At 43.4% G+C, this 16,150-nt stretch overlaps 1 protein-coding gene across 1 annotated transcript in view; it reads right to left on the bottom strand.

Annotated features, from left to right (window-relative positions):
- Positions 1–16,150, bottom strand: part of LOC132820038 (sodium- and chloride-dependent neutral and basic amino acid transporter B(0+)-like) — a 99,775-nt gene that overhangs the window by 57,323 nt on the left and 26,302 nt on the right. The window contains exon 8 of the mRNA XM_060831959.1: positions 13,107–13,245. Within this exon, the coding sequence (XP_060687942.1) occupies positions 13,107–13,245 (139 nt within the window). The remainder of the gene's footprint in view (positions 1–13,106; positions 13,246–16,150) is intronic.

Genomic DNA, 16,150 nt, shown 5'->3' with positions numbered 1-16,150 from the left:
TGAGCTTGAGTCCAAACGCACAATTGTCAGTGACTGTAGTGTACACGTGTAAATATGAGGAGCTATAACAAGTCTATTGAATTCTTTAGTACTGCATAACCCACATTTCATCTTTATGTTATAGGTGTGAATATAAGTGCCACAGTGTGATAGTTGCAAATCACCAGCATTTCATACCATATCAAGTCAAGGCCAGAAAGAGAGAATACCCAAGGAACTAATAATAAAAGGGAACTTAAGCTAATTAATATCAGCAGTGAAAAAGTATTGGAAAAAACTAAGTGATGAAAAGCCAATAGATCCCCAGGACCTAAGGGGGTACATCCTCATCTGAAAAGAGGTATCTACAGAGATAATGGACCAATGGGTGAATATGATTCAGAATCCCTATAGTTTAGAATGGTCTCAGTGAAATTAGCAAATATACCATTACTTTCCAAGAAAAAACAGGAAAGTGAAAATAGGAACTGACTGACCAGGCAGCTGACATCAATTGATGGAAAATGTTTTAATGTTATTTTCAAGAAAAACCTAACAACCCATAATAAACATATTATACGATACATATTTACTAAATGAAAATCATATTCAATTAATTTGTTAGATGCTTTCTTGGTTACAAATAATGAAAAATTTGGATTTTCAAAGGTATTCAGTTATGTCGGAGAAAAGATTAGTGTACAAATAAAATGGTCATGGAGTTAAGGGGGCACATCAGCATGGATGGAGAATAGACAGCATGATTTCAAAAGGCAGATCATACTTGACTAACTTAATTGATAATTTTTAGTAAAATAATGGATAACGCTGATGATGGAAATCCAATGTATGTTGTATATATCAATTTTAAAAATACATTTGACACATTAAAAAAACTGGTTAACAAAACTGATGCTTCTGGTATAGGAGGACCATTGTCCAACTGTGTTTTAAAATGGCTTAAATGTAGAATACAATGAATTATGGGAATTGGTTATTGTCATAGTGAAGGATAACGTACAGTAGTGTATCCCAAGGATCAGTACTGGATCCATGATTTGATTTGCTTTTACTCTAAATAGCCTGACTTCAGAATGCAGATTAGTACTTCAAGATCTTGCCAAAGAAACCAGACTTCAAGAATTGGTGAGCAGTGACAATGATAGAAATTGCCTCCAACTTTAGACCATCAGACCATAAGAGATACAAGTGGAAGCAAGGCCATTTGGCCCATCGAGTCCACTCTGCCATTTAATCATGCCTGATGAGCATTTCAACACCACTTACCCGCACACTCCTCGGAGGCCTTAATTCCTTGTGAGATCAAAAATTTATCAATCTCTGCCTTGAAGACATTTAATATCCCAGCCTCCACTGCGCTCTATGGCAATGAATTCCATAGGCCCACACTCTCTGGCTGAAGACATGTCTCCTCATTTCCGTTCTGAATTGAACCCCTCTAGTTCCACTGGTCCTAGTCTCCCCACCTAACGGAAACAACTTCCCAGAGTCCACCCTTTCTAAGCCATGCATTATCTTGCAAGTTTCTATTAGATCTCCCCTCAACCTTCTAAATTCTAAATAATCCCAGGATACTCAGTGTTCATCGTATGTTAGGCCACCATTCCAGGGATCATCCATGTAAATATCCCGCTGGACATGCTCCAGTGCAGTGCGTCCTTCCTGAGGTGTGGGGCCCAAAATTGGACACACTATTCTAAATGGGGCCTAGCTAAAGTTTTATAAAGTCTCAGAAGCACATCGCTGCTTTTATATTCCAGCCCTCTTGAGATAAATGACAACACTACATTTGCTTTCTTAATCACAGATTCAACCTGCAAATTAACCTTTAGAGAATCCTGGACTAGCAATTCCAGATCCCTTTGTACTTTGGCTTTAGGAATTTTCTCACCGTTTAGAAAATAGTCCATGCCTGTATTCTTTTTTCCAAAGTGCAAGACCTCACATTTGCTCACTTTGAAATTCATCAGCCAGTTCCTGGACCACTCTCCTCAACTGTCTAAATCTTTCTGCAGCCTCCACACCTCCTCAGTACTACCTGCCTGTCCACATAACTTCCTAAGATCGTCAAACTTCGCCAGACTGCCACCAGTCCATTCATCCAGATCATTAACATACAATGAACAGCTGTGGCCCCAACACCAAACCCTGCAGGACACTACTTATCACTGGCTGCCATTCCAAAAAAGAACCTTTTATCCCAACTCTCTGCCTTCTGTCAGACAGCCAATCCTCAATCCATGCCAGTAGCTCACCTCAAACACCATGGGCGCTCATCTTACTCAGCAGCCTCTCATGAGGCACTTTATCAAAGGTCTTTTGGAAGTCTACATAGATTATGTTCACTGGGTTTCCCTGGTCTAACTTACTTGTTACCTCTTCAAAGTATTGAAAGGTTTGTCAGGCACAACCTCCCCTTACAAAATCCATGCTGACTTGTTGTAATCTGACCCTGCACTTCCAAGAATTTAGATGTCTCATCTTTAACAATGGATTCTAGAATTTTACCAACAACTTAGGTTAGGCTAATTGGCTTATAATTTTCCATCTTCTGTCTTGATCCTTCCTTGAAGAAGGGGGTTACAACAGCGATTTTCCAGTCACTGACACTTATGATTTTTGAAAGATCACAACCAACACTTCCGCTATTTCCTCTGAACTCTAGGATGCAGCCCATCGAGGCCAGGAGATTTAAGAATCTTTACATCTTTTAGCTTCTCTAGCACTTTCTCTTTTGTAATGGCTACCATACTCAACTCTGTCCCCTGACTTTCTTCAATTGTTGGGACATTACTCATGTCTTCCACTGTGAAGATTGACGCAAAGTACTTATTAAGTTCTTCAGCTATCTCCTTATCTCCCAGCACTAGCCTTCCTACATCAATTTGGAGCAGCCTAATGTCTACTTTTGCCTCTCGTTTGTTTCTTATGTATTGAAAGAAACTTTTACTACCATTTCTAATATTACTGGCTAGTCTACCTTCATTTGATCTTCTCCTTTCTTACTTCTTTTTTTGTTATTCTTTGTTTGTTTTTGTACTCTTCCTAATCTTCTGATTTCCGAGTGCTCTTGGCCACTTTATAGACTCTCTCTTTTTCTTTGATACATTTCCTGACTTCCTTTGTCAGCTATGGCTGTCTAATCACCCCCACCCCCCCCACCGGATAATCTTTCTTTTCTTTGGGATGAACCTCTGTACTGTGTCCTAAATTACATCCAGAAACTCCTGCCATTGTTGCTCTGTCTTCCCCACTAGGCTTTGCTTCCAGTCAATTTTCGTCAGTTCTTCTCTCATGCGTCTGTGATTATCTTTATTTAACTGTAACAACATTACATCCGATTTTGCCTTCTCTCTTTCAAACTGCAGACTGAACTCTACCATATTATGTTCGCCTCCACCGAAGTGCTCCCTTACTATGCCTCATTCATAGCACTAAGTCCAGAATAGCCTGCTCCCTTGTGGGCTCCATCATAAGCTGTTCCAAATAGTCATTCTCTAAGCATTCCATGAATTCCCTTTCTATAGATCCACCGGCAACATTATTCACCCAGTCCACTTACATATTGAAGTCCCCCTTGCCTTTCTGACATGTCCTGTCTATTTCCCAGTCCATCTTACGCTGCTGGTCCTGACCACTGTTAAGAGGTCTACCCATAACTCCCATTTTTTTTTACCTTTGTGGTTCCTCAACTCCGCCCACAGAGACTCCAAATCATCTGACCCGAATGTCATTCAGTGCCATAGATTTAATTTCATTCTTAACTAACAAGGCAACCTGCCCCCTCCGCCCACCTCCCTGTCTTTTCGATAAGCTGTAAATCCTTGGATGTTTAACTGCCAGTCCTGAAACCCCTGTAATCACGTCTCTGTGATGCCTACATCATAATTATTCACAATGATTTGTGCCATTAATTCATCTACTTTGTTACGAATACTACGAGCATTCAGATAAAGCGCCTTAATGCTAATTTTCTTTTCCTCATGATTTCCAACATCTCTAGTAATAAATCCTAAGTTATCCTTCGTTTTTGCTTCATTCCTAATCTGCCTTGAACTCAAACCCTGCACACATGCTAACTTGCTGCTTTACATGGATGAGTTCCAAATGCACAGATTTCATGTGTGATTTCGTACTGAATGTCCCAAAAAGACCTGGAAATTTCAATTGTGGAAGTGACCAAGACATGAAACCCTGTTCAGCATCTGGAAGGGGCTGCTCTCTAATCATGTGTTGTTTCTCCCACATTTGCTCCTGATAGGGTGACTAGTGCAGAAATGTGGGGGAGAAACAGCCTGTGATTGCAGGAAGAGTAAGCAGATGTGAGTGGGGGGCACATAATCCTGAGCACCACACCAGTAATGATGTGAGAGGCTGTTGGGGAGATGTTCCTCTTGGGAAAGAGACTGCCAATGAGAGAGGCAATGAGGAGACACTGATGGGAACAAGGCTGCCATGAGGAGATGTTGCTGTGGGGCAAGCACTGCCAAGAAGACAGTGGTTTCTGTTGGTAGAGACTACAAGGGGGAAATGGCGTTGCTAGGAGAAAAAGGCTACAATGTTGAGGCCAGGAGGAAAAGAAGGTGTAAAGGGAAAAGGCTGTGAAGGGAACAGAACAGCTTTAAACTTGTTAATTAAAAATTTACTGTTGGTCACAAAAACGTGAAGCCTCTGAGACAATGAATTCCTTGCAAATGAATGTGACGTCTTTAGCTTAAGGCTGTGTAAATTCAAGACTGTACAGGGAAGAAAGCAATGGATATTATTCTAATGTACACTATTATTTGGATAATTGAATACTGAATAGATTTATTTCAATAAAAACAGGTTCCTTTTTTGTGTTAACATCTCTCAAATTATTTTGCATACCCTGAACACCTGAGATGCAAGGACTGTGTTAAAGTTAAACTTGTGATTTTTTTGCATGAACTGAGATCCCAAACAATAATAAACAGCTACATTTTAATCGTGTTTTTCATGACTTTAAGATTTTACAAAGTGTTAGTCAGTGAAGGAAACACTAGGGAAGTCTAATTAAATATTATAGTGGGAAGAAAAATAATTGTATAAGCAAACAATTAATTTAGGGGAGTCTATGGCAAAGATGCATAATCTGAAAATTAGAGACAGAACCTTCAGGAGTGAAATTAGGAAACATTTCCATAAGGCAGCTGGAAGAAGTTTAGAACTTAAAAATGCAAGTAAGAATTGATGCTTGATTAAAAGCAATGTTGGATAAATTGTTAAATTTAAATCTATCGAGTCTAAGATATAGTAAAAAGGATAATAACTGCCCGGTTAAAATCCTCCAACTTCAAGCATATCCAATGAAAATGTGTTAGCCGTGACTTCACCAGTGTGGTCAGGGTAGGGTAATGCTTTTCTGTGCTGCAGTGTTCGGCAGTTATTTTTGAAAGAAGCTTTAGTTTCTAACTTCTGCCTATTGCCTTATACTGATTAAAATACTGCTGTTGAAAATGTGTTGCTGGTTAAAGCACAGCAGGTTAGGCAGCATCCAAGGAATAGGAAATTCGATGCTTCGGGCATAAGCCCTTCATCAGGAATGAGGAGAGGGTGCCAGGCAGGTTAGGATAAAAGGTAGGGAGGAGGGACTTGGGGGAGGGGCAATGGAGATGTGATAGGTGGAAGGAGGTCAAGGTGAGGGTGATAAGCCAGAGTGGGGTGGGGGCGGAGAGGTTAGGAAGAAGATTGCAGGTTAGGAGGGCGGTGCTGAGTTGAGGGAACCGACTGAGACAAGGTGGGGGGAGGGGAAATGAGGAAACTGGAGAAATCTGAGTTCATCCCTTGCGGTTGGAGGGTTCCCAGGCAGAAGATGAGGCGTTCTTCCTCCAACCGTCATGTTGTTATGTTTTGCCGATGGAGGAGTCCAAGGACCTGCATGTCCTCGGTGGAGTGGGAGGGAGAGTTAAAGTGTTGAGCCACGGGGTGGTTGGGTTGGTTGGTCCGGGCGTCCCTGAGGTGTTCTCTGAAGCGTTCCGCAAGTAAGCGGCCCGTCTCCCCAATGTAGAGGAGGCCACATCGGGTGCAGCGGATGCAATAGATGATGTGTGTGGAGGTACAGGTGAACTTGTGGCGGATATGGAAGGATCCCTTGGGGCCTTGGAGGGAAGTGAGCGCAAGTTTTGCATTTCCTGCGGTTGCAGGGGAAGGTGCCTGGAGTGGAGGTTGGGTTGGTGGGGGGTGTGGACCTGACGAGGGAGTCACGAAGGGAGTGGTCTTTGCGGAACACTGATAGGGGAGGGGAGGGAAATATATCCCTGGTGGTGGGGTCTGTTTGGAGGTGGCGGAAATGACGGCGGATGATACGCTGAATACGGAGGTTGGTGGGGTGGTAGGTGAGAACCAGTGGGGTTCTGTCTTGGTGGCGGTTGGAGGGGCGGGGCTCAAGGGCGGAGGTGCGGGAAGTGGAGGAGATGCGGTGGAGGGCATCGTCGATCACGTTTGGGGGGAATCTGCGGCCCTTGAAGAAGGAGGCCATCTGGGCAGTACGGTATTGGAACTGGTCCTCCTGGGAGCAGATGCGGCGGAGACGAAGGAATTGGGAATATGGGATGGAGTTTTTACAGGGGGCAGGGTGGGAGGAGGTGTAGTCCAGATAGCTGTGGGAGTCAGTCGGTTTATAGTAGATGTCTGTGTTGAGTCGGTCGCCTGAGATAGAAATGGAAAGGTCTAGCAAGGGGAGGGAGGAGTCTGAGACAGTCCAGGTGAATTTGAGGTCGGGATGGAAGGTGTTGGTAAAGTTGATGAACTGTTCAACCTCCTCGTGGGAGCACGAGGCAGCGCCGATACAGTCATCGATGTAGCGGAGGAAAAGGTGGGGGGTGGTGCCAGTGTAGTTGCGGAAGATGGACTGTTTCACATATCCTACGAAGAGACAGGCATAGCTGGGGCCCATGCGGGTGCCCATGGCAACTCCTTTAGTTTGGAGGAAGTGGGAGGATTGAAAAGAGAAGTTATTCAGGGTGAGGACCAGTTCAGTCAGTCAAAGGAGGGTGTCAGTGGAAGGGTACTGGTTGGTGCGGCGGGAAAGGAAGAAGCGGAGGGCTTTGAGTCCTTCGTGATGGGGGATGGAGGTGTACTGGGACTGGATGTCCATCGTGAAAATAAGGCGTTGGGGACCGGGGAAGCGAAAATCCTGGATGAGGTGGAGGGCGTGGGTGGTGTCCCGAACGTAGGTGGGGAGTTCTTGGATTAAAGGGGACAGAACTGTGTCAAGGTATGCGGAGATGAGTTCGGTGGGGCAGGAGCAGGCTGAGACAATGGGTCTGCCGGGGCATTCCGGTTTGTGGATTTTGGGCAGGAGGTAGAAACGGGCGGTGCGGGGTTGTGGGACTATGAGGTTGGAGGCGGTGGATGGGAGATCCCCTGAGGGGATGAGGTTATGGATGGTCTGGGAAATGATGGTTTGGTGGTGGGAGGTGGGGTCGTGGTCGAGGGGGCGATAAGAGGTGTCCGCGAGTTGGCGTTTGGCCTCAGCGGTATAAAGGTCGGTGCGCCTAACTACTACCGCACCTCCCTTGTCTGCCGGTTTGATGGTGAGGTTGGGATTGGAGCGGAGGGAGTGGAGGGCTGCACGTTCTGAGGGTGAGAGGTTGGAGTGGGTAAGAGGGGTGGACAGGTTGAGTCGGTTAATGTCGCGGCGGCAGTTGGCTATAAATAGATCGAGGGCGGGTAAGAGGCCAGCACGGGGTGTCCAGGTGGATGGGGTGCATTGGAGGCGGAAGAAGGGGTCGTCAGAGGGTGGGCGGGAGTCTTGGTTGTGAAAGTAGGCACGGAGGCGAAGGCGGCGGAAGAATTGTTCAATATCTCGCCGCATGTTGAACTCATTGATTCGAGGGCGTAGGGGAATGAAGGTGAGGCCTCTGCTGAGGACTGATCTTTCATCCTCAGAGGGGGAGGTCTGGGGGGATGGTGAAAACACGGCAGGGCTGGGAGCTAGGACCTGGTGTGGGACTGGAGCTGGGAGTGGGGGCGGGGTTAGGGTTGGGGACAGAGATCGATGTTAGACGTGGTGGGCGGACGTGGTGACGTTGCTCGGTGTGGGGGCGGGGTCAAGCGTGGGGGCGGGGTCATGCGTCGTGACGGAAATAAGCGTGGGGCGGGGTTATGTGTGGTGGCGAAAGTCGGCGTGGGGGCGGGGTTATGCGTGGTGACGAAGGTTTGCGTGAGGGCGGGGTTACGTGTAGTGACGTAAGACGGTGTGGGGGCGGAGAAACCTGAGGCGTTGTGGTCCTGCAGGTTAGTGATGTCAGTGGGGGCGGAAGTGGCTGCGGCGACAGCAACCGAAGGGGCGGAAATGGCTGTGGCGACGGAAGAACCACAGTCATTCCCGGCAGCCACGGGGGTCGCGAGTCCGTTGGGGATTCTGGAAGCGGTTGTCTGTGTGGCGATTGCCGGGGCGGCCGCCTGGGCGGCGATCGTGGTGGCTCCGAGGTCGGTGGGGGCGGAAGTGACGTCACGGTCGGCAGCGGCCGTTGGTGCCGCGGGCGCTGTAGCGGCCACATGTGTAATGGCGTCCGACAGGCCGATAGAAGATTCTGGAACAGCCGAGGAGCCACGAGTGTGGGGGTAAGTACATGAACGTTTTCGGTACTTACTGTCTTTAATTTCTGATATGGCTAGGAAGAACTGTTTGTTTAGTGTGTGGATTCTTCTGTAGATGAAGAACAGCAGGGGTCCTTTGCAGGTCTGTGAGAGTGTTGTCCTGAGCTGGGGTAGGGCTGATTGCAGGGAATGTAGGTAGCGACGCATGGCTGCAAGGGTGGAGCGGAGGATCCGGAGGGAGGTCTGTTGCTGGAGGCTTCGGATTTGTTGTAGGTACAGGTTGTCCTGGTTGGGTCCAAATTTTGTTGGTTGGAATGTAGTTCGGAGTCCGTGTGGGATCAGTCGGTTCCGTAGGCAGGTGCTGAGGAAGGAGATGTGGCTGTAGTAGCGAGTCTGTTTGAGAACGTGGCTGAAGAGTTTCTGTGCAGAGGAGATGACCTGGGGGGTGCAGTGAGAGAGAGACTCACTGAAATCCTTGTAGAGGGAGGAAGAGAGCTTCTTCAAGGAAGGCATCCTTGCAAGAGGATACGCAGTAGGTTAAAATCTTCGGGTAAAAAATGAGGTCTGCAGATGCTGGAGATCACAGTTGAAAATGTGTTGCTGGTTAAAGCTTTAACCAGCAACACATTTTCAACTGTGATCTCCAGCATTAAAATACTGCTGTGCTGACAATATTAATGCTTACCATAGGTGCACTGTCTATATGTTTAATGGAGGATGATAATTGAGGATTCTTTGGAAAAAAGAATAAAAGCGTAGACTACTTTCTAAATGGTGAGAAAATTTGTAAAGCCAAAGTACAAAGGGATCTGGGAGTGCTAGTCAAGGATTCTCTAAAGGTAAACATGCAGGTTGAGTCTGTGATTAAAAAAGTGAATGCAATGTTGTCATTTATCTCAAGAGGGTTGGAATATAAAAGCACCGTTGTGCCACTGAGACTTTATAAAGCTCTGGTTAGGCCCCATTTGGAGTACTGTGTCCAGTTTTGGTCCCCACACCTCAGGAATGTCATACTGGCACTGGAGCGTGTCCAGCGGAGATTCACACGGATGATCCCTAGAATGGTAGGTCTAACATACGAGGAACGGCTGAGGATCCTGGGATTGTATTCATTGGAGTTTAGAAGATTAAGGGGAGATTTAATAGAAACGTACAAGATAATACATGGCTTGGAAAGGGTGGATGCTAGGAAATTGTTTCCATTAGGCGAGGAGACTAGGACCCGTGGACACAGCCTTAGAATTAGAGGGGGTCAATTCAGAACAGGAGACATTTCAGCCAGAGAGTGGTGGGCCTGTGGAATTCATTGCTGCAGAGTGCAGTGGAGGCCGGGACGCTAAATGTCTTCAAGGCACAGATTGATAAATTCTTGATGTCACAAAGAATTAAGGGCTACGGGGAGAATGCTGATAAATGGAGTTGAAATGTCCATCAGCCATGATTGAATGGCCTTACTTCCACTTCTTTGTCTTATGGTCTTATGGATTCTTCAAATTCTGCTTTTGAGTTAGGTCTCAGTTCCATACTTCGAGTAAAAAGTGAGGTCTGCAGATGCTGGAGATCAGAGCTGAAAATGTGTTGCTGGTTAAAGCACAGCAGGTCAGGCAGCATCCAAGGAACAGGAAATTCGACGTTTCCTGATGAAGGGCTCTGGCCCGAAACGTCGAATTTCCTGTTCCTTGGATGCTGCCTGACCTGCTGTGCTTTAACCAGCAACACATTTTCAGCTCAGTTCCATACTTGTCAACACGTGTACAGAAGATAATGTTACTGCCTGACTGCATCACCTAACGGAAGTGTGAGTGAGAAAGGAAAAGGAACCCCTGAAAATCAAAAAAAAACCAAACATCAAAATGGAGCATTCAAAATCTAAAAGAAACTTTTGAAAGAAAGATATTTGACCTCTGTGAAATGTTTATTCAGGCCAAATGGACAGGTAGATGGCAAATGGGATTTCATCCCACGACACATGAGGTGATGCTTTTTTGGCAGAAGTGATGAGTAGAGGTAATACAGATTTAATGGTATTGTTCGAAAGAGCTTACGTGATTAAAAGTTGTTGGCACTTGTTTCACATTGATCATTGAAGGCAGCAAGATATTGGAATGTAAATGTGGAGAATTGATTAATACAGACAGGAAGCAGACAGCAATGTTTTTAAATTGGCAGGCTGGCCAATAAAAAAACAGAACAGTCAAAGAAATGTGTCAGTGTAGTTCAATTCCCTGAGGGGTGTGCAGCATTGAGGTATTCATGCCACTCTCTAGTTCATCAGATCATGGTAATGTATTCCTTATATCCACCTGAGCCATCCTGGGCCATCACAGCATCCTCAATTCCAGCTACCTCCTCAAATAAAAACTCATTCTTTCATCTCTTCACCTCTGACACATTACCCTTTGGTAAAGTCAGGTTGTGGAAGACATGCAAACAACTATGATGCCGGACACATTGTTTATAGTCTACAGCACGGTACTTGATCGGTCGAGGTATCTTCCTCAGTAGCCCTATTGTGATGGTTTTGTGCCTTTAAGAGAGATGTATTCTCTGCTGTTTCTCTTGCGGAGAGGTGTTGCCACAGAGACCAGACTGTCTGCTGCAGGCAGACACTTGGTAAATAGTCTGGCAATATCTCTCAGTGTTGTTTTTTCATGAGACAAAAGAGACATAAGCGGGTGAAGGGTTCATACAGACCCAGGAAAGGTTTAGCTTTTCTTTTAGTTCCTGAGATGGTTTCTCCTGCTGCTGAGCTAACAGCTTGACTTCTCTGCTGTTAGAGTCTTAGGTGAAAGGCTTCCTCTTTGCAATAATATCAGGTAGACTATTTCTTTCAGTATTTTGTTCTGTTGGACAGAAGACAGGCAGCACATGACAACTTTAACTGTTTTACTAAATTGCCTTGTTAAGTGTGTGTTTATGGGATGCTCCTTATATTGGAACAGTTGATAATGTTTTACTGAAGTACGAATCATCCTGTTAAGTATTTCAAAACAGTTAAAGTTATGCCAATTATTTTTGTATTTTAATTCCTTCATAAGGATAATGTTTGTTTTGATTAAAGCCGAGTAGTCGACTAATCAAATCAAATCTGGAAGACAGCACCTTACACTAGCCTGGAAATAAATATTAAAGGTAGGGTTGAGGCTATCTCTTTACTATATCTTAGAAGGGTCAGGTCTCGTCCATAATACTGTGGTCTGCTTTAGAATGACCCCTGTGGAAGCACGCACAGTGCTGTACAAAAACCCCACATCAGTCTGTGGATCCTCATGGGTGTCTACTGTATAAACTAACACTCTGAAAGAGTTAATGTTTGAGCTACATTGATCTCCACCCAATCTGCTGATGTCCCACAATTCTGGGTTAGGAATCAATTGGAGTCTGAACTGGTCTCCTGATGGAGATACACATGTCTTTGCTGCATATGGCTGATAATAAATCAAAATCCATTAAGGATTAGTGTAACCTGTACGTAGTTACTGTCATGTAACAAAATACACTGTGTAATCTAAGGCAAGTGCTGAGACTTACTCATGATCCATCGTACTCATAACTTGCTGGTGAGATAACTAATCCAGCACCTGAAGGTGGAGAAATTCTTTGTTGAAGGTTAATTAAACAATGAGAATGTGGCTTTTTTGCCTCTCACCCGATCAAGTTCAGCCACCTACCAACCTTTTCACCAGCTCTGAGAACAGAATATCCCACCCTTTATTTTGTTTGACTGAAGGATCTAGAACATGGAAGTCTAGCCTCAGGATAAAAGGTCACTTTCTGAGCACTAGGCTGAGCGGAAATTCATCAGATTGTGTTGAACGCCAGGCTGGAGGGGTCTCTAAGTATTCTTTCTGCCCTTGTAACATATTTCAGTTTTGTTGCTGATGTTAAGGGCAAAACTATATATAAATCTAAGTAGTTGTTGTTAACATCCTTTTAAAACTATATTCCAGGGTCCGAATGGTATTAAGAGAGACGAAATTTGGTATTGTTTTCAATATTGTCTCTCATTCTACTCATTTTTTATAGGAATAAAGTTTTGTTAAATAGTCAATGCTGATGTGATTCCCTTGTGGGCTGATTTGGTTTGAAGGAGTTCCTGACGGTGCTTCATTGACAGCCTGACATTGCTCTGTTAAAACTACCTGGGTTAGTCTCTCCCAGTGAATTCAGCTCCTTCATATCATTAAACATCTGTTCACTCCCAATTTCCCTAATTAATTTCCCTCTTCTATGGGTTAAACACAATACTATATTCAATTGATAAGTCAAAGAAAGGGAGATCAGTCTTGAAACCTGAATATATAAGAAAACAAATATTTGTTTGATAAAATCTACACTGCTTAAATTCCTGTTAAAAGGAAAGCTGCGGTGTTACAAACCAGGGAAATACAAACAAAAGGAGGAGCCCCTGTTAGTATACAAGAGGAGAATAATGTAAATCTCTACAGCTTCTCTCTCATTTACCAATGAACTATCCTAGGAGGCGTTGTTGACCCAGCTATGCAGATTAGAGGTGTAGCTCTCTACAACAACATACTTACTCCCAGTATTGCTCACTCGGACCCTGGTGAAGAATGGAGATTTCTGATCCATTTCGACAAGTTTCATTGTTTGTCTGCAGCCATGTTATATTAACAATTTCAAAATATCCATTGTCCAGAGAGAAATTGCAGATTGGATCTGGAAATTATGGAACAAGTTTTTAAAGGATAATTTAACTTACTATTCTTAGGACGTACAGATTATTAGGAGGGCAGGCATTAACTGCTAATCTTAGTTGTGGAGGTCATTAGGCCTCTTTAGATGGAAGTTAACGGACAACTGCATTTGTTAAGATAAAACAGTTTACTATAGACCAGTCTGCCAATGAGGTACAGTCAACAATTCAAGAGTTTCCTGGTCACTTTCAATGATGTCAACATTTTATTTCCAGTTTTTTGCTCAAATTCTTATATTTCAAATTCTAGTGATATAATTAAGGTCATTGTTCCACTCTGTCTGAATCAGTTTAATCCCTTTGCATGGCAACATTACAGATGGATCAGAACACAGAGTTATAGTCTGTACGCTGCACTCACCCAGAGCCCAGCTCGGGCATATCACTCTGTTTGCAATGGTCAATTTCACGGATTTTGAACTGCTTGCCACCGGTAATATTGCATTCAATTATTAAGCGTGACTTCAATAACTGTTGATTTATCACACAAGATTTCAGAACTGGCAAGAACATGGACAAGAGTATACTACAGGACTTCAACATATTTCCAATGAAGGCTCAGTGAAGAACTTAAACAGAAAGAGTGATTATTGAATGAACCTCTGTGTGCACACGATCAGGGTGCACAAACCTCTCGGCATCATATCATCCCATAAATAGCAACTGCAGTTTTGCCAATTTCCTTCTGTTTCTTCTTCCTATTTAGTAAACCTTGTTTCTACTACTTTCTGGTTTGGAGACAGAATTTCAAACAGACACACAATGATTGGGCAATGAGAGCGGACGGACAGACTTGAAAGTAGAAGTTTTCAGAAAAATCAAAAGCAGCAACAGAAATGCACGGCATTGACAGAGAGCAGTGTTTTGGATGAAAATGAAATGTGTGCATTTAGGAAAAACAGGAAATGAAAGGGCATTAGTGAATAATGTGGCGCAAGGAAGAGGTGCTTTCTAGAAGCACAAATTCAATTGCAAAAAGTGCTTAGCATAAATTAGATCAATGTATAAATCAAATTTATATATGACCTAATGACAAATATTGTTACCAATATCATTTATCAGGATGGGTCTTTTTCCTAGGGTGGGCGAGTTCAAAACTAGGGGGCATAATTTGAATGTGAGGAGTAAGATTTAAAAATGAAATAAGGGACAACCACAGAGATGTGGAATGAAATGCCACAGAAAGTGGTGGATGCAGGTACAGTTACAACATTTAAAAGACATTTGGATAAGTACATGAATAGGAAAGGTTTGGAGGGATCTAGACCAAAAGTAGGCAAGCAGAAGCATGTTAGTTTGGGAACACAGTTGGCATGGACTGTTGGACCGAAGAATCTGCTTTCATGCTGTATGACTCTATTACTCATAATTGCATCAATACTATAGTAAGAACAAAACTCTGGGATAATGATACTAGAGAAAAAGAATCAGACCTCTGAGCACACACAATATGTGTGCATAAACCTAATCGGTATCACATGATCCCATAAACTGCAACTACAGTTTTGCCAATTTTCATCTGTTTATTCTCCCTATTTGGTAAACTTCTTTTCTTCTTCTACGTTCTGATTTGTGGGATAGAACATGGACCAAACACAAATTGTGTTGGACAGTGGCAGCAGCAGGACAGATTAGGAGTTTCAGAACATACAAAGGCAAGAAAGGAAATGCCAAGACATTGAGATGCAGCAGTGTTTAGGATGGAACTGAAATGTTTGCATTTGGAAAAGAAAGGGCATTAGTAATTAAAGTGGTGTCAGAAAAAAGTAGGAAGAAGTGTTTGATAAAAGCACCAATTCAAATGCACTTGGGACAAACTAGATGATTTATGAGTTCCAATTAAAATTATATATGATCTAACAATAAATATTATTGCTGACATCATTAGTTCAGAAAAGATAGAACAGGATGTTGCCAGGAATGGAGGGATTCAGTTATAAAGATACATTGGGTGGACTGGGACTTTTTTGTGCAAAGTAGGAGGATGAGAGATTACCTTATTGAGGTTTATAAAGTCATGAGGAACATGGATAGGGTGAATATCAACAGTCTCTTCCATAGTGTGGGCGAGTTCAAAACTTAAGGGTATATTTTTAAAAGATGAGAGGAGAAAGGTTCAAAAATGACATGAGGGGCAACTTTTTCATACAGAGAGTGGTTCGTATGTGGAATGAACTGCCAGAGGAAGTGATGGATGCAGATACAGTTACAACATTTGCAAGACATTTGGATAAATACTTGAATAGGAAAGAATTGGAGGGATGTGGGCCAGACACAGGCAAGTGGGACTAGTTTAGTTAGGGAATATGGTCGGCATGGACTAGTTGGACCAAAGGGTCCATTTCCAATCTATATGACTTTGCAACTCTGCAACTTAAAATTGTATCAATACCAAAGGAACAACAAAACTTTAGGATAATGACAGTAGAGTGAAAGAATCTAACCTCAGGAAATCAAGAATTAGAATCAGTTTGGGTGGATCTAAGTAAAATCAAAGGGGAGAAAGCACTTGCGTATGTTATTACACAGCCCCCAACAGTAGCTGCAGAGTAGGGCAGAGTGAATGACAGGAGACTTGTGCTCCATGTAATTTGGGTAATCATTGATCATTGACAAATTTACTCTTCATATAGACTGGGCAAACATTAATAGCAGTGACAGCTTGCAGGACAAGTACAGAGAAAGTTCGCAAGTTGATCTCCTAGATCAGTGTGTTTAAGAATTAACAAGGAGGCAATTTTGGATCAAGTATTCTGTATGAGAAAGGACAAATTAACACCCTTGTAGAGAAGGAGTCTCGAGGCAAGACTTACTGACTGTAATATGAAATAGTTTAATATTGAAATGCTTTCACAATCAGTCAAATCT

The sequence above is a fragment of the Hemiscyllium ocellatum genome, chromosome 11, assembly GCF_020745735.1.
Source record: "Hemiscyllium ocellatum isolate sHemOce1 chromosome 11, sHemOce1.pat.X.cur, whole genome shotgun sequence".
Taxonomy (NCBI): Eukaryota; Metazoa; Chordata; class Chondrichthyes; order Orectolobiformes; family Hemiscylliidae; genus Hemiscyllium; species Hemiscyllium ocellatum.
This window is presented reverse-complemented; position numbering and strand designations above follow the sequence as displayed.